Here is a 20,171-nt window from a genome sequence, read left to right as displayed (position 1 = left end):
CAACCACAGATCAGCCACAGATATATTTAACCCCAAACTCGCATACAAGCAAAAACGCCACGATAAAAACTGAGGGCCTACCGCGACCCACGCTCGACGTGTTACCTCCCTTTCTCACTTACGTACGAATTTACAAGTGCAACAGAGAGGCAACACGTCGAACATGGTTCGCGGTAGGCCCTCTGCTTTACCGACCGAGATCCGAGATGACGTTTGACTGTCAAAAATAAGTAATCTGCTCTCCGCCAGAGGCGCGCCAGTTGCGACATTTTTCTATTGTCTCTGGCAGCATGGTGCATTTTTATCGCCTGTCACTTTCGCACTTACTTACTTGTTAGAACGTGACAGGCGATAAAATTGCGACCATGGTGCGACCGAAGCGGTTTCGTTTGGCATTTTGGCATTGGCATTACGGCTACGCATAACGCATTACAAGACAAGCTTCAGACCGACGCGTCATCTGCGTCGGCTTTTATTTAATTTTATAATTATAGTGACAAAGAAAATTGTGATAAGTGTGATTTTATACACGTCTTGGTGATATACATTAGATTTAAGACTTGTTATGTTGTTGTTGAGCTGTGGAACACTTAATGAGGTAAGAAAAGTGTCAATGCGCTACCTCTCAGGAATTTGTTTGGGAAGTGCGGGATCGATAACCCGGTCGGCACTCGGCTAGCCATGAGGCGCGCCGCGGAGGTTATGTCGCGAACGCGCCGAGTTCAAGTAACGGTTCCGGCGGCCGGAGCGCGCCGACCGCCGACTCGCATTACAGCCGCAGAATCCGGTCCGGGACCAGTTAGTTTATAATAGTGTCTTGATCCTCATTCGCCGCCCTCATTCCGTTACGCTTGCAGACTGTCACTGTAAATAAATATTCGGTAATCAGCTTCGCTTTTGATCGAGGAGGAGTGCCCATGTCCTATACCTTTAGTGAGCTCGAGTCCGGACGTCCCTTTTGAGATGTACGCCTGTTTTCCAGCTTACCTTGCCTGCAGTGCGTGCCAAGAGCCCCCGAGTCCCAGCCATTAGATTGAGTGGAGTGCCCCCTGTCTGCCCACACGTAGCCCCGCCGCCACTATTCCGCGCGACACGGACACTTCCAGCATGGAACTGGAGAAAGCCCCCGCTCTCCATGAGGAGGACTCAAAAGTCACCCTCACCATCAGACTGATTATGCAGGGGAAGGTAAGAGAAACCTACAACTTGTTACAATTTGGCATCTTTCAATATAAATATTGTGAGTGTTCACTTTACCTTCTTCTAAATTACTACTTGTTTGCGGTGATAGTACAGAACTAGGATTAAAGTTATGTGCCTCAGCATTATTCCAATTAGTATCACGGATGACTGATACAAGACACCTCCATTGTGATTAGGATGATATATCAAAACCTGCAAAGTTTTGAATTTAATTTCCGGTAAACTGTTTATACATACTAATTCATGTGCATTAGAAAGTCATGGATATTTTCATATATTCTCATTGTAAAAGTATAAAGTCAAGGAAAGCTGAGGTACATAACAATAATCTATCATTGTATATGGCCTAGATAAGTAGTCACACAGTCCTGCATGCTAATAACTATCCTATTGTTTTCCTTCTCAATGTCCATTGAATGTGCTTAAACCTTCCCTCTGATGTTTACACACTAGTAGGTACAGATAATTAGAAAGATAAGGATAGTTTATTGTTCTAGTAGGCATATTACAATGCGCTTATGAACGTCAAATAAAGCTAGCTCTAACACCGCCGTATATAATATACAGAATGATTCTGATATCTAATTCTATATTACAGACAGTAATTTAAACCTTAAAAATATAAATTGTTTACACAAAATACTTTACTAGAATATGTGAAAATTATTTGGATATAATATAACACACAAAAATTACTAAAAACAAATTATGAATTTGGCATACAAATGGCTTATTTATAATCATGATTGATATATAGTATCAATTTTATTCTCCATAATCATTCCCTTACAAAGTGAAATGAGAATAAAAGTTAATATGAGAGTACTTATGGAATAAGGAGTCAGTCTAGTTACTATAGAGATGAAGTCAGTCAGTCTAGTTCTTCTATATGGTCAGATTTCAAATAACTAGGGATCAAATGAAATTATCTTAATAAATATTTTTATTTGTATTATTTTAATTAATATGGCTATGTAAATTATAACTCAATAATGTGACACTTGGATGGTCCAGTGCACCCAGTAATTTGGCTTGAGTGCCACCATGCTGCATTCCGGGTGTCCGGGTCTTTATTCTAATAAAGACATTTAAAAGTTGTATGCAACATAATTAAAAACGGAAAAATATATACACATTTGTTCATACAGCCAGTAATATGAATTTTCTACAAACTAAATTAGCAAGATGTTTTGTACACTCCATGTAATAAAAACGTTATATCACTGCTAAGAATGGCCACTATGTTAATTTGATTATTTCCAAAAGAGTTGTACATGTTTTCAATATATGGTAATCTAATATGACCTTGGTCATACAAATCTTGTTAGGGAAGTGCACTTGTAGGGATGCTTGACACCAGATCCTGTTTGCTACCCGTAACGGCTTGCCTACGTCTAGGCTTTCATATTAATGTCAATCAATTAGTGTGTTAATACTCGGGCATTTTGGTGATCTCATATTATGTAGGTTTAAATCAAAACCCGGTGTCAATCTTGCAGTTCGCTAAAAGTAATTTGGCAAAAATTCGCCTTAAGTATATAACTTTACCTTAACTAGCATTAAATCGTAATTCCACTAAATTTGAAACATGGGCATTTAGTAAATCATCATGCAGCGGGCGCAGCATGGTTCCATTTTTATCGCCTGTTGCTATGCCCGTCACTTTCGCACTTACATACTTGTTAAAGCATGACAGACATGGTGACAAGCAATAAAAATGTGACAGTGCTACCGCTGCAGGAATAAGTTATATTTTTATTTAAAAAAACATTGGGTAAAGTTGGGAATGGGTGTCAAAGTCAGGTTATTTTAATTTTTTTTACGCAGCTCTGTTTATTATGAATTTAAGTTAAAAGGTAAGTTATGGTTTATTGCCAACATTTTCAATGATTTGCAACATTGATAATGGGGTTTGGTTTAAATACTAGTCAAAATTTTCTGTCCCAAGTTATAACTTTCTTGCGCTTAATTGACAATCAACAAAAATATGCAATATGCAGTCAACAAAAAGGAACAGTGTGTCTAATTAAGAACCAGTAAGATATTTCTTACAATTGGATTTATATAGGTGCATTAAACTGAGCCAGTTGGTAAGAAGTTTTTATAGTCAGCTACAGCTACAGTCTTGCAGAAGGCTAGGCTGCATGAAGCTGCTTTGTATTATTTTTAGTAAGTTTCTTACCAACCACCTGGGATACGACTTATAATTCGAATGTGATGTACTCCCATGGTGGCTCAGAAGTCTATTTTGTTGACTGTACATCTGACTTGATTAGTATAGTAGAGTACTGGCTAGATTGCCTAACAGTTGCACTGATTTAGCACACCTAGATGCAACTAGATTGCTGTGACATGCGAGACATATTGATGTTAAGATAGAGGTATAACTCGTACATCTAGGTGCTTTTAATTGGCTGTAATCCAATACAAAGTACATTTGGCACCTGTCCAGCTATTGGCAGTTGCTCAGTTGATAAAACTTATCGATTTGTACCTTTTTCTAATTTATGTCTACGACATCTAATGCTCTTCTTGTGGCAGCATGCACTTCCTCAATAGATTGCTTTGTTTGTGCGTGTGCATGTGAAGAAATTAATGTAAGACTGTTTGTCAGCATTTTAATGCAAAACAAGCACAACTTGATGATATATTACGTGCTTAATAGTGAGCATTGCGCTTGACATGACATAAATTATGTCTAATGTAAACACATGGTGACCAGCCTGTGTGCACAGACCATATGTCCCAAGCAAAATGCTCAAGTTAAAGACAATGCACATTTGTACTTTTAAAATCCACATGTGTTTGCATTATAATGGTTGTGATAAGCCGGGTTTTTAATTACAGTCGCACCAGTGTATAATTAATGTAGGTAGAGTTCTTTGCTCCCTGCTTGCAACATCTATCAGCTTCGCTATTTGTGTCTGCAGTCAGTGCATTGACGCCTAGTGCATCAGCATTGTTCACATACTGCAGGAGTCAGGCCAACGACAACCTAGCAGTGATGTATCCCCGTGCTATTATTGCAGTAAAGAAATGTCCGACGGCGCGCTATTATTGGCACAGGAAATCTTTTATGCTATAAATCTTATTGCGTCTGCATTAATTACGGGTGCGTTCGTTGCACAATAGTTAGCCAATTGTGGGGACGTTTTCAGTTGAGTTTTGGAAATTATTCAATAATTATTAATATACAGCCTTGGCTAGTAGTTTTTGAGACGCCCTCGTCTTCCTTTGTAGCTATTATAAATTATTAACTCTGGACAAAAATGCAGTTATAGTTGGTCAAACAAATCATGTCAGTAGATAAAGGCGCGAAATTCAAATTTTCTATGGGACGATAACTCTTCGCGCCTACATTTTTTAAATTTGCCGCTTTTTTCTACTGACAAGTTTTGCTTGACCAACACATTCATTATGTTAGCTTTTAACATTAAAAACATTAAGCGAAAACCATGCTTGTCAAGATTGTAATGAATTTATAACTAACCATTGAATGTTTGGTTTTTACAGGAAGTTGGCAGTATTATTGGGAAAAAGGGCGAAATTGTCAAAAGGTTTAGAGAAGAAGTAAGTTGTTTTTTTTTTTCTAAGTATACAGTATGGAGCTTGATATGTTTATAAGTTATCATTCAGTTCATATAATTTAAGTACAGTACTGCGTTTTTCGCAAAATGAATAATATGTGGCTTTTCATCAGAGAAGGGTCCTTATGCTTCATGTGTAATAACCATGGACCATTCTTTCAGAATTTCTGTTGGAATTTTAGATATATAAAACTCACTCGCACGAATAATACAAGAAGATCACATACACATATACCAATAAGATTTTAATGTGAACCCAATGTCATTATTATACTAATTTTCAAATTAAAACAAGAACAAAAATTAGGGCTTGAAGTTAACATAAACGTTTTTGTATTTTCAGTCAGGAGCGAAAATCAATATATCAGATGGATCGTGCCCAGAGCGCATCGTCACAGTCACCGGCAACACAAGCGCTATATTCAAAGCCTTCACACTCATATGCAAGAAATTTGAAGAGGTAAATTAACACTCTTCTATATTGAGATATTTAAGATCTATGCTACATCCCGCGTAGCCTCCCGCGATTTTGTCCTCGTAAAGTTCCAGAAAAGTGTTGAGTACGTGACGCTATTTCTTTTTAAAACTTCTGATAAAGCCAAGAAACCCATATTTGGCGTGATAACGGTTGATAACTTAGCTAAATTCAATGGTATATAATACAGGTTATTAAGGTATCTGCCATACGCGTTTCGTCCTCGACAAAGTACACCTTTTTGTGGAATGCCCCTAAAGTTGTTAAGATGTGAAAGTCTTTATTCTTCAATTTAGGCATATTACAATGCAGGGATGAGATAATTACATAAAAATAAACGTCGATGATTTCGTAGTAATGCCCGGGAAATACGGGAATAATACAGAATGATTATTGTAAGATGAATATTTTTTTAACCCAATTCAATCAATTTACCACTTGCGAACAGATCCAAATAAGGCCATTTCACAACACACACACATTTCACAATTGAAGTTACTTGCAACCAAATGCGTCACGAAACTAAAACTATACAAATGACATTTTAAAACTATAGTTATTATTACTCTTATAAGATCTAATTCACAAACATCTTTACTAGCCAACATTAAAAAAAAAATATTGACACGACCTTATTTTGTCAATGTCTTAAGAGGCGTGTAAATATATTTTTGGAACAGTGGCCTGTATAGATGTTTGTGAACTCGACTGTACAGTTGACGGCCTAGCATCCATTATCTCGCAAAATCTCAGGCATTCAGGTGAAATAAAGTGGTTTCCCTGTATTGATAATTCAGGTGAAATAATAGTCATTAAATATGTATGTGTGCATGACCTACATACTTATTTGTACAACTAATTTCAATAGGTTATTTATTTCTTAATGGATTTTCCATATCTATTGTGTGTTATTCAACAGATACTGATAAACTCTTAGATCACTCACTCGATCTTCCAAGGTTCAGAGATAAACTTGCATTACTCTAATAACATATAGCATTGTTTGTATAATGACTATATTCCTTGAAGGATACTGCACTTAAATATTATTTCATCATTGTATATGTATAGCATTCTGTTTTTGAATTAATAAAAGTTGCATTGCAGTAAAAACCACAACACAATCAACACAACTAGGATCGGACACAAATTAAATAGCAAATTAAAAACTCATTTATCCTGCCGCAAAGCACCTTTGCACACTTTTTGTTCACGTTCGCCGCAGTGTCACTTAAATTCCCGAGAAGGGAGGATCAGAAACTCTCCCGTGGATTCGAGGAATCCAGTTCGTCACAGTAAATTTGTGCACACGCACCCAAAATCTGACCCCTCCTCTACATGTGATGACGATGATGATTTTATACGCCATTTTGGTCGGTAGAATAGGACGCCAAATTATATTGGCGCGAATGGTTACCCATAGAAAATTTTCAATTCTACTGAGGAAATGGGGTTGGCTTGGCCGGTCGAAGTATTTTACAGATGGCGTCAGCATAGGTTTTACTTGTCAATCCTACGAATAGTGTCAAATTCTTGTTTTTATTTTTGGAATGTCCCAAATCCCGTAGAACAAAACTAGAGACAGGTATAGTACATTGTTGCCGAGGGATGGAAAAAAGGCATTTTCTGACGAGGTGCCTAGATGCCATGGCAAAAGGTCTGAGTCAGAAAATGCCTGTTTCCACCGAGGTATACATAGTGCTTTTCTCAAACATGTAAGGAAATAGTGAAATATATAATATATTTAGCGAATTTGGCATACGCTATGTACACGTTCGTTCCGCGTAGTTGTGCGCACCGCGCCCCCGGTGGCGGCACCGCGCGCCCGGCGCGCAGCGGACAGAATTGGAATTTGTATCGGTTATTTTACTCCTAGGAGTAAAATGAATCATACGAATTTCATCTTTACCCACTGCGTCCGCGCCGGGCGCGGGAGGGCCGTGCGTTGTCATCGCTGGGATAAAAATTAGGCACTGCGTTTTCGATTTACATACAAAATGCGACCATTTCCGAGCATGTTTAAGAAAAAACATATTTTTTTTCTATTCCAGTGGTGCTCTCAGTTCAATGAAGGCGGCGGCGGCGGGTCCCGCGCGCCCATCACGCTGCGGCTCATCGTGCCCGCGTCGCAGTGCGGCTCGCTCATCGGCAAGGGCGGCTCCAAGATCAAGGAGATCCGGGACGTCACCGGCGCTAACATACAGGTGAAGTATTGAAATTAAAAAACTAAAAATCACAAATTGGCTGCGATGCATTTCGCAACCCCGCTGTGTCAGAAAGCTGGCCGCGGAATCACACTGAACTAAACAGACCATTTGTAGACCTTATTCTTTTACGATATCAAAACTTACCAGACGATTTTTGGTTCATGATAATTACACAGTGTTATATTTAGATCAAATAATTACATTCTCAAAAAGAAACGGTAGGTAACGCAGGAGAAAATGTACATTTTTAATACGAAATTTGGGGACTGCGTGGTATGCTGCGTAACCATTTAAAAATTATTTAAATAAAATGTATTTTTAGTAAACTTATACATTGAAGTGTTGTCCTAATTAACTAACTTACCAAACATGTAGGCAACATTGTAAACAATCGATTAGTATTTCTAATATTTGCTATTTAGTGGAACACGTTGAAAAATGGGGAATGTTCTAAAAGTCGATTCACCCAGGTATGTTCGTGCTGACCACACACTGGTCATTTATTTATTTCAAACGTTCCAATAAGGCCACGTTACGAAAGGCCAGTCAACTGTGTCGTTGATGATACTGTGGATATAATTGGCTTTTGGAATATTAAAAACAGGGCTCGGAACCGGTATTGAAATACCTGTTAATATCGTTCCAAAACCGTTATATTATTTCGTTCCACAAAAACGAGAGAAAAGAATTTGGCATAAACTGGTATCTCAATAGGGCTCAGTTCTTTAGACTAGTAACCGCAAACGGAAAAGAAAATTTTCGCCTTCCCGGGTGAATGAACGAAAACGGTTAAAACATAAAGTGATTACTAATTTACTACCCAATCATCCTGGCTTTTGTACTAAACTTTCAGTCGGACGAATTAGGGCAATCGAATTTTAGTATCTGGAATAAAAAAAAACAAGAATTACCGTTGTTCTTTTGCCGCTATAAAGTCCAATATATATCGATAGTACGCTGTATTACGTAATCACGACGTCAAAAAAGTCATATAAAAGAAGGCTCTAATACAATTGGTCTAAAAATTTAAATGTGGTATTTTTATAAAAAGGGAACTTATTGTCGACGGCGCTTACGCCATTATTAACGATGCTCCGATATAAATACAATGCTGCGCGACGCTGTGCGGCGTAAGCGCCATCGACAATAAGGTCCCTTTTCATAGAAAATGCCTCAAATTAACATCGAGACAACAATAGATTTCAAGTGAGTAACTACATTTTAAATGATTAACTTTATAAGATGATTGTAATAGCGATTTGTACATGCAGACGATCTAATTATGTAGTGCATATTACAATATATAATAGTAAGTGCATATACAGTGTATGCCTGTATTAAGTTGTTCTGTTAATAAAATCACTGATTTATTTGTTTGTATCGGCAGGTGGCGAGTGAAATGCTGCCGAACTCAACAGAAAGAGCCGTGACGATCAGCGGGACGTGCGACGCCATCACGCAATGCATTTATCACATCTGCTGCGTCATGTTAGAGGTTAGTTGAAAACCTTTCAGACCACAAAACTTGAAATTTGATAACTTAACATGATTTCATACAAAATGTATCCAAAAGTAAAATAACCCTGTGACTTTAACTTGACATTGTCTAGGGCTGGGGTTGTAAGGTATGGAGGGTAGGTACTGTAAGCCTGTATAAGGTTAAAATGAAGTTTAGTTGCATGTGCTAAAATTGACAGTTAAATGTAATCACCCCTCTCAATTTGTCTGAAAGAGCTAAGGAAACACCCGAACATACAAAACGTACGTTAGTTTCTAACGGTATTTTTTCTCAATATGACAATCAAAACTGACTCAATGGTCATAACTAATATGTCAACGAAAATTATTCTAGGTGTCGAAAAAATACCATTCTTTTAATGTAAAAAAACGAAACATGATCCCAATGGCCAGATCATTAGATGTTATGATTTAAGCATACTTAAAATTATTTGTTTTTGTAACGTTCTGTCCACATTAATTAGGTATAAAAATTTAAAATTTGACCTAATTCTATATTTTCAGAGTCCGCCTAAAGGTGCCACAATCCCATACAGACCAAAGCCCAACGTGGCCGGGCCGGTCATCCTGGCGGGAGGGCAGGCTTACACCATCCAAGGAAACTATGCCGTGCCTGCACAAGACGTAAGTTCATTCCTTCCATATAAAATAGGTTTAAAGGAATACCTATGTACAAATTTGAAGTATCTATGAATGGTTACCATTACAGATGTAGTGATAAATGAAATAATCCTTTACCATCGTATTTTTACGGAAACTTTACTATTTTTTCCAAACTTAGCATCACTTTTTTTTAACGTGTGCCATTAGGCTTATCGTTGTATCTGATGACGTAGTAGATCAAACGGTCGCCGCCCGTACTATCATATAAAATAATAATCATTGATACGTTAGCTAAAACATACACATGATTTGAGTTGAGACGGACAATATTTATTAGTACATTACTACAAAGGCTGGGACGACAACCCCTTTTCACGCTGATGTATAATGCTTTTCTCAATCATGCAATGAAATAAATATGTTGATATTATGTTTCACATACATCGTTGCCATAAGCATGGGATATATATATATAGTTAAATTCAGTTCTCTCAAATATGCCACAAAAACTTTCTAATAAAGATTTTGGCGACAGCAAGTTATTTTAAGTAAATTCTGCTTCCGCTCTCAATTTTGTAGGAGTACAATTAAAAATTCATTTCATGTTTTCGTCTGAACTCATTAAATAGCACTATTAACAACGCACAAAAAATCCAATAAACTAGAATAACAGAATGAAACTTTTTCAACATTGCCTCCAAAACGATTAAAAACATATCTACGCGTGTTTGACGCCGTATGAAATTTCTTTACATATCATCTTCACTAATGAGTGAGTCCGGTGCAATGGCACCGGATACGTAGTATTAGTTAAATAGTAATAGTAAAATAAATATCATTTTCTCAAACGTGCAATGAAATGTTGACATGACTTATTACTTCAAATTAGGTCCGGAAATACTACGTATCCGGTGCAATGAGTGAAGACGATATGTACATGTACAAGTCAGAGTTTTAAGCGAATTCGACGAAATCGTAAAATTTTGCCCTGAAGATCTGTAAATCGTATTAGAGATTCAAATCCCACAAATCTCTTTGATCTGGGGACTATAATTTACATTTAAATAAATGACGATTGTGATGTGTATGTACATACCTAATTCATTTTTTTTGGTTCTACATTTGTCGGTTTTTTAATATTGACCTACCATATTCGTAATTTACCATTAGTACAAATAATTCTACTCATAAATGTGAGGTTTACCATTAGTACAAATAATAATACTCCAAAATGCACCCCTTGAAATTTCGAAAAAAAGATGAAAACAAAGTGTATGGTAGCGCTATCTAAATTTGACACCGTAATTGGAATCGTTATAGTTGTAAATAACTTCCATAATATAGATTGCGCGAAGCAGCTCGGTCTGTAGTTATTTCTCGCCCAAGACACGCACGTACGGCCGCAATACCTCGCGAGAGGCACATCTACACAGATTAAACTGCTTCGCGTGGCAATTTAAATTCTTCGTGAGTCGCCTTATTCTGTGTGGGTCACGCCTGTTTAGATCTACGGTCAGCAATCGAAAATTGTAATAGTTATTTGTGCAACAAGAGAGGAAAGTTGGTTTTTCTTGCGAGTGTTGATTGTTGATCGTCAAAAACACGAAATGTAAAATAACTTTGCTCTCGTGTTACACATACAACTTTTCACCTCAGTAGTGAGAACATATGAAGGTGGTTGTCACACTGCCCCCGCGTCTCGTTGCGAGACGCGGAGCAACGGACTCGCATGCGGAGACAACGCACCAACGTCCGAGTTTTCTCTGCATCTCCGTTCGGAGCTACGATGCGCGACGTCCCGCGTTACTTCCGTCTCGCGTTCATTTCACATTCGAATTCGAACGTTAAAGTGAAGACAGTTCCTATTTGTCGATAAAATGGAAACGGAACTTATTCGGAACGCTGCGGTGATACTTTCAGTTTGGTTTTTGTACAATCGAATCATAAAACGCAGAAGACACTGGGTACATCCCTATTTACAAACCAGACCTATAAATGGGTCTTTTGCTAGAGATTACCAAGATTTAAGGCAACACGAAGAAAAAAATGTTAATTGCACCCGTATGTCAACCGCGTCATTTGATTATTTGCTAAGCAAAATTGGAGTGATTATTACTGGCGCGGACACAAATTTTCGACGTTCTATTACGGGCTACGGCGAAAGAAAAGCTTTGGCTTATTCCTTTGGCACCCATTTATAGGTCTGGTTTGTAAATAGGGATGTACCCAGTGTCTTCTGCGTTTTATGACTCGATTGTACAAAAACCAAACTGAAAGTATCACCGCAGCGTTCCGAATAAGTTCCGTTTCCATTTTATGGACAAATAGGAACTGTCTTCACCTTAACGTTCGAATTCGAATGTGAAATGAACGCGAGACGGAAGTAACGCGGGACGTCGCGCATCGCAGCTCCGGACGCCAAAGCTTTTCTTTCGCCGTAGCCCGTAATAGAACGTCGAAAGTAAGTAATAATCTACTACTTCAATCTTTAATTATACTTTTATAAGAATTAAAACCGATACTATAAAACTAAATAGATTTGGAATTAAATAAAAACAATATTTCCAATAAGTAACTTTGGACGTCTTTCAATTTCAAAAATAAACTTATCGACGTCGATATTCATTGCGTCTACGTTATTCTTGCACTAAAATCCGTACGGCACTGCAGAGCTCGGTGTGACATACCCTGCGGCACGCACCGCGTCTCCGTCCGAGCGCGCGAGTCGTCGTGCGGCTCGCTACTCCGCGCGTCGAGGCGGAGCCAGTGTGTCATAACATGCGATTTTTCTATACAAAATCAAGATTCTACATACAAAGTTAAAAAACGCATCAACGGACGCCGCTGTGAGATGCGGAGCAGTGTGACGACCGCCTAAAGGTTAAAAAAATTCAACATCAAGTAAAGTTAATGAAAGGCATCATCATTATGACGAAAGCTTCTAGAAATATCAATTCACTCCAGGGAGCACTTTCGTCACTGTTTTTTCGCAGGCACCTAGGCTTGTTCGGGCTGCTGAGGTGAAAAATACTGCTTCCGTATATGAACGGAACGGTCGCGTATTGGGGACGTGTGCTTGTCTCGAAGGGGAAAGTCGTTAGTTATTATGTTACCGTCGGAGGGGCATCGCATATACCATCGGGGATCGGGTCGGGGGACGCGTTTGCCGTGATGGGATGGTTGTGTCGTGGTCAGGGCCGCCACGCGCCACTTGTCGGTTACTGGCCTCGGGTTAATAGCTGGGTGCGCAGGCGGTGTGCGCGCCGATGTTCCCCCTGCTGGAGGTGAAGCCGCCGCTGGTGGGCGCGCTGCCGCCGCACCACCTGCTGCCCGCGCCGCAGCTGCACGAACACCACCTAGTGAGTGTGCTGTCACCGTCCGCCGAGCCTACACCCACCACCTCATAGAGACCCCCCCACCCCACGCCGAGGGACCGTTCACGATCCACCAGATTTGATTGTGTTACTGTTGGATTCAGATACCAGAGTTGACAATGAGATACCTCAGTATTGTACCTAGTGTAAAATCACGCGAAAACTTGTGGTGTAATGTGTAGACTGTAGAACTAGGACATCATTATTAGGGTATTATTCCATGGTCCCAGATGTCTTGATATGGCACAATCGACGATTTTAAGTGTATGATTTCAGCTGCAAACTAAATTTAAGATTATAGTAATCGACCAAATCTGGTGGTCGGATTTGGTTTCTTAAAATTACACCTGGTCATATGTAACAGATTTATCTCCACGACGAATTCGAAGGACGATCCAAAAAAAAAACATTATTATTTTTCTGATTGTTCCGAATGTAACTTGTGGCGATGAGCTGCAACACCAGGTATTTCTGCCGCATCTCTCTAAACCTTGTAGAACTGAAACTTGAACTTTCGGAATGCTCGATTGGACGTTTCTTGTGGTAGACCCCGCTCCCGAAACGACTCTCGGCCCAACATTTTCTAACCTTTTTCTTCACCATTAGCTTAAGATTGTAGGAAATTTTCTGTATGTACGGTACAGAAAAATGTTAGCGAATGTTGTAAAAATCCGTGTAATTGTGGCATATAAATTTGCGGCGTAATTAGACCCTAAAAGTTCTGATTATAATTGCAAATGTATCTCTATGGGGTTGTGTGATTACGGAGTGACATTATGTGATTGGTGCTGCCCCAGAATCCCTTAAATTGGTTTGGATGTGTGGTGTCGAATCCCCTTTAGTTGCAGATTATTAACAATGTAAATACATAGACTAGACCCCGGTGATGTGGAATGTAGGTATGAATTTTATTTTGCGTTGTAATCTCCCTTACGCTTGTGACTCATGTCGATCCCCTTATCTTAAGTGCACGTTTCAAACGAATGTTTTTTATTTTTTATTTAGACCCCGTATCCATAAGCGCTGGTCCTTAGAAATAGCTGTATCACATTAATTTATTAAGCACACTCATCGAACGTGACAAACGGATCATTTAGAAACAAACACATTCGCAAAGCTTTATCTGTTTGTTTTCTGGCATCGCCGAGGTACCCTCATACTGAAAACTCACGCACAGTGCATCGTTGCCGAAAAGTTTTCGACCACTCCCGTACTTGCACCTCTCCTTATTTTTTTGCCTTTGCCTCCTCCGAATATTGTTTTAATTTTTCTGTTTAATTGCGATATTTACCGTTGATTAACCATGGTATCGCATGGCTAACGTGACTCGTATAGTGTTCATAGAGTTCAATTGCAGGTTTTTAAATTAACAGAAACTTTTAAAGGTGCATTTTAGTTGGGCAGCACCATTCAAGAACTCGCGAAGTGGATTCATGCTCGTGCTAAGGAAATTCGCAAGTTGAACGTTTTTTTTTTAAATAAAGTAGTGTGAATTTGTCTTGCGAATTATCTTAGATTAAGTTATTCAAGATTCTTACCCAGGTAACCCTATCCAGCGATCCCATCCCGGCAATGTCAGAGAAGAAAAACAAGCAGCTGGAGCTGAAATGAAAACGTTTTGCTGCAAATTTTGCGATAAAACTATACGACCGCGAGCACTGCAAGCGCCATCAACCTCACTTCCATTTAATAATTGTGTAGACGGTGTTTGACTGTCATTTCAAGTTCTGCGATGTAAGAATATTGCTAAAAGTTGGAATGATGACAATGGTGGCTTAAGAGTTCTCGCGATATTCACAAAGTTGCGCCTCGCTTCTTGTCACTCCAGTCTTCGATGCAGTCGTAGACACTCCGGTTGTCTCCGTTCTTAGGCATTTTTTTATTTTGTCTGCCTAAGAAACTTGTAATTTTTTTGAGTACCGTACACATGAGCTAATGACCCCGTCTCGGATTCTGAGCACTATCGTCATTTGTTAGGAGCGACAAAAAGTTGGGAGCGACTTCGTGAATGAATGTATTATCATCCTAAAATGACTCTTGAATAGTTTTATGTTGTCTTTTAGATGGGAGGCCTAGCCAAGTCGCCGCTTGCTGGCCTCGCGGCGCTGGGGCTGGGAGGCCTCGCGCCCACCAACACCGGGGGCCTCAACCCGGCAGGTATAGGCAAAAGCACGTATTCCCGATTTTTACCTTTTTATTTTTAATCTTATTTCTTCATCGGTGGCTTACAGTTTTGATTTTGACGGCTTGCGTGAAAGGCAAAAATGACGTTTTGATGACATCGTCTTTCTGTATATCTGTTCAACAGTTAATTGATTGATTTATTCTCGTGAGAATTTTTTCTCATACTATAATTATATCTTAATATTGTTTTGTCAAATAAATGTTAAACTAAAATCTTTATTATTTTCTAATTAAATTGTAACATGATCCGGAACTATAAGCTACAGATTTAATAATCACATTTTATTAATCGCTAATTTTGACGTCCCTTTTAATTTGTAGCTAGAGTACAGTAGCAAAACTAAAACCTTAACAATTTTAACGGAACTGACCATATAGGTACCCAACTGAAATTGGTAATCTGACTTTTCGGATTGAGCTTTAACTATGGATCCCTATTATGTTAGTTTATCAATATTCACATTTCAGACAACTGCTACGAATAAGTCAGATTTCTTTTAACTTTACGTTATTGATTGTAAATATGCTAATAATGGAATGCAGCTTGCAATGTGTTTCTTAGGGTGATATTCCACCTGTACAAATACCTCTCAATAAGTAGTTAGTATTTTTTCTGTAACATTAAAGTTCAATCGTACACACATTAACTAACAAAACTGTAGTTTAAAGAAATAATTAATCTTATTCCTGCGCAATAATAAGTGTTTAAAAGATATTGGTTCCTAGACTCCCCTTTCTTTTTTTAAAGTAAAATATATTTGAACATCAAACTTTTTGGGTCCCGGGTTCGAATCCTGGTAATGGCATTTATTTGTGTGTTTGTCACAAATATTTGTTCCTGAGTTATGGATGTTTTCTATTTATATATAATTATCGTCGTCTAGTACCCATAACACAAGCCTTATTGAGCTTACTGTGGGACTACTTCGATTTGTGTAAGATTGTCCGTATAAATAAAATGAAATAAATAACAATTCTCAAATAGTTTTATAGGTTACCTAATTTTGTATCGAACTGTTTATATGATTGCATGTCTCACAGAGACAGCCCATACCTAAACAACTACTAAATAAACTACGAAAGTACTCAAGAATGTGATTTTAAAATGGTGCTCATAATCTCAATAATGTTTATGTATGAACGCAGCACTGGCAGCGTTGGCGGGCTCGCAGCTCCGCACGTCGAACCAGTCCCGCAACCAGCCCGCCACCAACCAGCAGTCGCACGAGATGACCGTGCCAAACGAGCTCATCGGGTGCATCATCGGCAAGGTAATACATTCTATACTGAACATAATCATGTATGAACCAGTCCCGCAACCAGCCCGCCACCAACCAGCAGTCGCACGAGATGACCGTGCCCAACGAGCTCATCGGGTGCATCATTGGCAAGGTGTCTTTGTTAAATATTTTAAATGTGTTTTAAGCTACCCGGCAAAATAAAACACCTCCATTTAGGGTTGGTTGCACCAAACTGTTTGTCATCGTTAAAGAGTTCGCAAAATTTTATTGTATGGAAAGTTTCATAGTAAACCGCCGCGGCGCAATTTGAGTGACAAGGCGACACTCCAATTGATTCATCTTATTATTAATATAAAAACAGTCATTTATTTTATTATATTATCAATATAATTAAAAAAAGATGCAGAAATTATACAAAAATAGCTGAGGGAAATTAGCTAAAATTACGGCATGGCATAATTAATGGATGACTTTTTTTAATTGGGATATATTGGGAAGTGGATTATGGACCGAAGTTATTTTTCATCCACCCTCCCCATCCCTCCCCCCTCTGCGTCCCCCCCACACCCCCGCGAAGGGCCCGAAACGCGGTTTTTCTCAATTTTTAAGGAAACCGTTCAAGATACAGAAAAAGTGTGTAGGAACGAAGTGATCCTTAATAAATTTGCTATTAATCTCTTATACACACTACAGTGCTATCACTTATAGTTTTTGTGCAATCTGTCACCAAAGATGCAAATTTTTAAGCATTTAACGTTTTTTCTTTTTTAAGATAACTTTTCTCAATAATCATCATATCGCCCAATTTTATTTAAGTAAATTGTTAATATGTTCTTTCAAACGAAGTATTATTTATTATTAAACTCCTTCATTTGACGATTTTATGCCATTTTAAAATACACCCTCGTCAAACATTTTTAGTCAGCGAATATCCTTATTAACCACTTGTCTGTATGAAAAGGACCCTGACCGAAATTGATATCTAAAGCACAACCCCAGGGTGAACCCACGATTTTCGACCACCACATAGTACATATAAAAAGTAATGTGCGAAAGAGATATAGATAGTTGGATTTTGCTGTTAGGACACTCTACGAATGGGAAACGTAAACATTTCAAAAGTTCCCTAGGTGTGTCTAATGTATATGGTTCCGTGGTTACTTTTTAGGGTTCCGTACCCAAAGGGTAAAAACGGGACTCTATTACTAAGACTCCACTATAAAACATTTAAAACTTTCGCGGTTTGAACACATATTAAATCACATTTAGAAACGGGTCTATCGCGAATTTATTTTGTTACCTTTATTTACCGACGTACCGACCGACCTCTTTCTAACTCTCTCTTCTTCTCCTTCTTCTTCTTTTTTCTTTCTTTTCTTTTCTTTCTTTTGTTCTTTGTATACAGAAAACCTACGCATACCGACAGATACTTACAGGCATCCTCTCATCATCACCCAAGGCACCTACAATCCGTGATCACGTCCTTGGTGAACAGGGCACATGACTTATGTGACCCTGAGCACCTGGACGGTGAACTAGCGCATGTCAAAGCTGTACTGGAAAATAATGGATACCGAGGGGGGATGAAACGCAAGCCGAAGAGAACGGAAAGACATCCAGAGGTCAACAGACAACCAGCGTTCTTACCATATGTGAAAGGGATAACGGACAAAGTAGGAGCAGTACTTAAGAAATTCTCCATCAAGGCTGTATACAAGCCGTTATTCAAAGTAGCAGATCTTTTACGCAGTCCAAAAGATGTCATTCCGTACCAAAATCCGGGCGTTTACAAAATAGAATGTAGTTGCGGAAGTGTGTACATTGGTCAAACCAAACGAAGTGTGCAAGAGAGAGTGAAAGAACACATAGCGGCAGTAAAAAATCGCCAAGTAAACAAGACCGCGATCGCCGAACATCTACTTACATGCGGCGCAAATCACTGGATTGAGCTTCATAAACCAAAAGTTGTCTCCACTGAACGCCATTATTATCCTCAAGTTGTGCGAGAAGCGATTGAAATCAAGAAGCACCCCAGAAATGTTAATAGGGAAGATGGTTTTAACTTATCGGCAACTTGGGGACCAGTGATCCAGAAGTTAAAGCCAAGAGATCTATCTTCGGATGTGTGCGCGGATGTTGTGAGTGTTGTGTGTCGGACTATTGACAATAATTAACTTTTATGTGTAGTGGGTGGTTTGAAAATGTGATGTCTACCTCAAACTTAAAATGCACTTTTCGTGGGGTAGTCACACAAATCTCTGTTTTGACATTTTGCTGGGACGTCAGTTAGCCGCGACCACGACCAGTGAAACCTCGGTAAATAAAGGTAACAAAATAAATTCGCGATAGACCCGTTTCTAAATGTGATTTAATAAGACTCCACTGTCCGTCTGTCTGTCACCAGGCTTAATCTCATAAACCGTGATGACAACACGTGCGCTTGTTTTTTTTAAAGAAATTCAGCACCTGAATAGATATTCAGGTCAATTTGGTATAAATTCAGATATTCTTTGTCAAATAAACTGGTCGGAATGTCTATCCTACCTATTCATAAACTTTGTCTTAAACTGAAACTGAAAAGTCCAGACTCAAGGTTTGTCAGAGAGCAATGGAACGCAGCATGCTGGATGTTCGTAGAACCGACCAACCGAGCATATTTCATATATACACCGAACTGCGTTCCAAAACCGGTATTGTGGATGTGGGCATGAAGGTCGCAAAGCTATAAGTGGGCTAAATGGGGCTGGGCAGAGCACGTTGGCCGAATAAATGAACTAGCCACATACTGACTTCCACAGGATGGATCTCGGGGCAGAGGAAGACCAAAATGGAGATGGCAGGACACATATTTAGAAAAGAAGTGGGAGTGTGCATTGGACAATTTGGACAGGACTAAATAGCGGTGAGAGGGAAGGCCTTTGCCGAGCAGTGGAACACTCTTATATATAGGCTAGTAAAACAACACACAAAATAGGTATCATAGACAATATCTGAATTAATTCCGTGACCATAAGAGGTTCAAGTGCTGAATATTTGAAAAAAAAAGGCACAGAGCATGTCGGGCCATGCTCATTGTAGGGCTCCGTAGTTACCCGTCCGTCACAATAGGCTGCCTTGATTGGAGGCTATTTGTAAGTAACAAACATAACATAAAAGGCAAAAGGGAGTAGGTGCCTACCTTCGCAGCGCTTTGTACATACGTCTTTTTACTAAGAAGGGAAGTTTTAGCGATGAGTCAAAAACGACTTTTTATTGAATGTCTTTCTACAGCTCTACATTCACGATATATATATATTTTTTGTTTTGAACCCATGGTTCAAATGTTAGTGGGGGAGGCACACATTATTTTTCTTTCGGTGCGATTACTTCCGAAAAAATTTACTTCAATAAATGGTTGTTGAAGACCCATATTATTTTCGAAAGACCTATCCGACGACACCCCACACCATTGGGTTCAAAAGAAAAAAAACGCCTACTTTAAGTGTAGGGGAGGTACCCTACTTTTTGTGATTTTTATTTTACCTCTTTGTGAGCATTATTGATCTACATATCTATGCCAAATAACAGGTTTCTAGCACTAACGATCGCGAAACTATAAGGGTTGGCCGACTACGGAACCCTAAAAAACAGCTTGTGTGTGGTGCTGCTTAGCCACGTTTTATCAATTAATATCAAAAGTAATTATAGACACAGAGACACCATGCATAAAAGAGTAACCACAGTCCATACTGTCCATAGACACACGTACCTAAGTACCCACTTTTGAAATGTTCACGTTT

The 20,171-nt window shown here is 38.9% G+C and overlaps 1 protein-coding gene across 7 annotated transcripts in view; it reads left to right on the top strand.

The window, feature by feature from the left end:
* Positions 1–430: 430 nt before the first annotated feature.
* LOC134743575 (poly(rC)-binding protein 3) overlaps positions 431–20,171 on the top strand; it is a 32,023-nt gene continuing 12,282 nt past the window's right edge. For 2 of the 7 annotated variants that reach the window (XM_063677121.1, XM_063677117.1), the window contains exons 1-10: positions 431–598; positions 983–1,188; positions 4,717–4,773; positions 5,134–5,250; positions 7,317–7,469; positions 8,860–8,967; positions 9,495–9,614; positions 12,845–12,952; positions 15,031–15,124; positions 16,298–16,422. In XM_063677121.1, coding sequence (XP_063533191.1) covers positions 1,108–1,188; positions 4,717–4,773; positions 5,134–5,250; positions 7,317–7,469; positions 8,860–8,967; positions 9,495–9,614; positions 12,845–12,952; positions 15,031–15,124; positions 16,298–16,422 — 963 coding nt within the window. In that variant the 5' untranslated portion in view covers positions 431–598; positions 983–1,107. Of the gene's footprint in view, positions 599–699; positions 882–982; positions 1,189–4,716; positions 4,774–5,133; positions 5,251–7,316; positions 7,470–8,859; positions 8,968–9,494; positions 9,615–12,844; positions 12,953–15,030; positions 15,137–16,297; positions 16,423–20,171 lie in introns of those variants that run through there. The other 5 variants (XM_063677120.1, XM_063677115.1, XM_063677116.1 and 2 more) reach the window with 4 other exon arrangements.

The sequence above is a fragment of the Cydia strobilella genome, chromosome 8 (genome assembly GCF_947568885.1).
Source record: "Cydia strobilella chromosome 8, ilCydStro3.1, whole genome shotgun sequence".
Classification (NCBI taxonomy): Eukaryota; Metazoa; Arthropoda; class Insecta; order Lepidoptera; family Tortricidae; genus Cydia; species Cydia strobilella.
The sequence above is the reverse complement of the archived record's forward strand: the minus strand, read 5'-3'. Positions and strand labels throughout refer to the sequence as shown.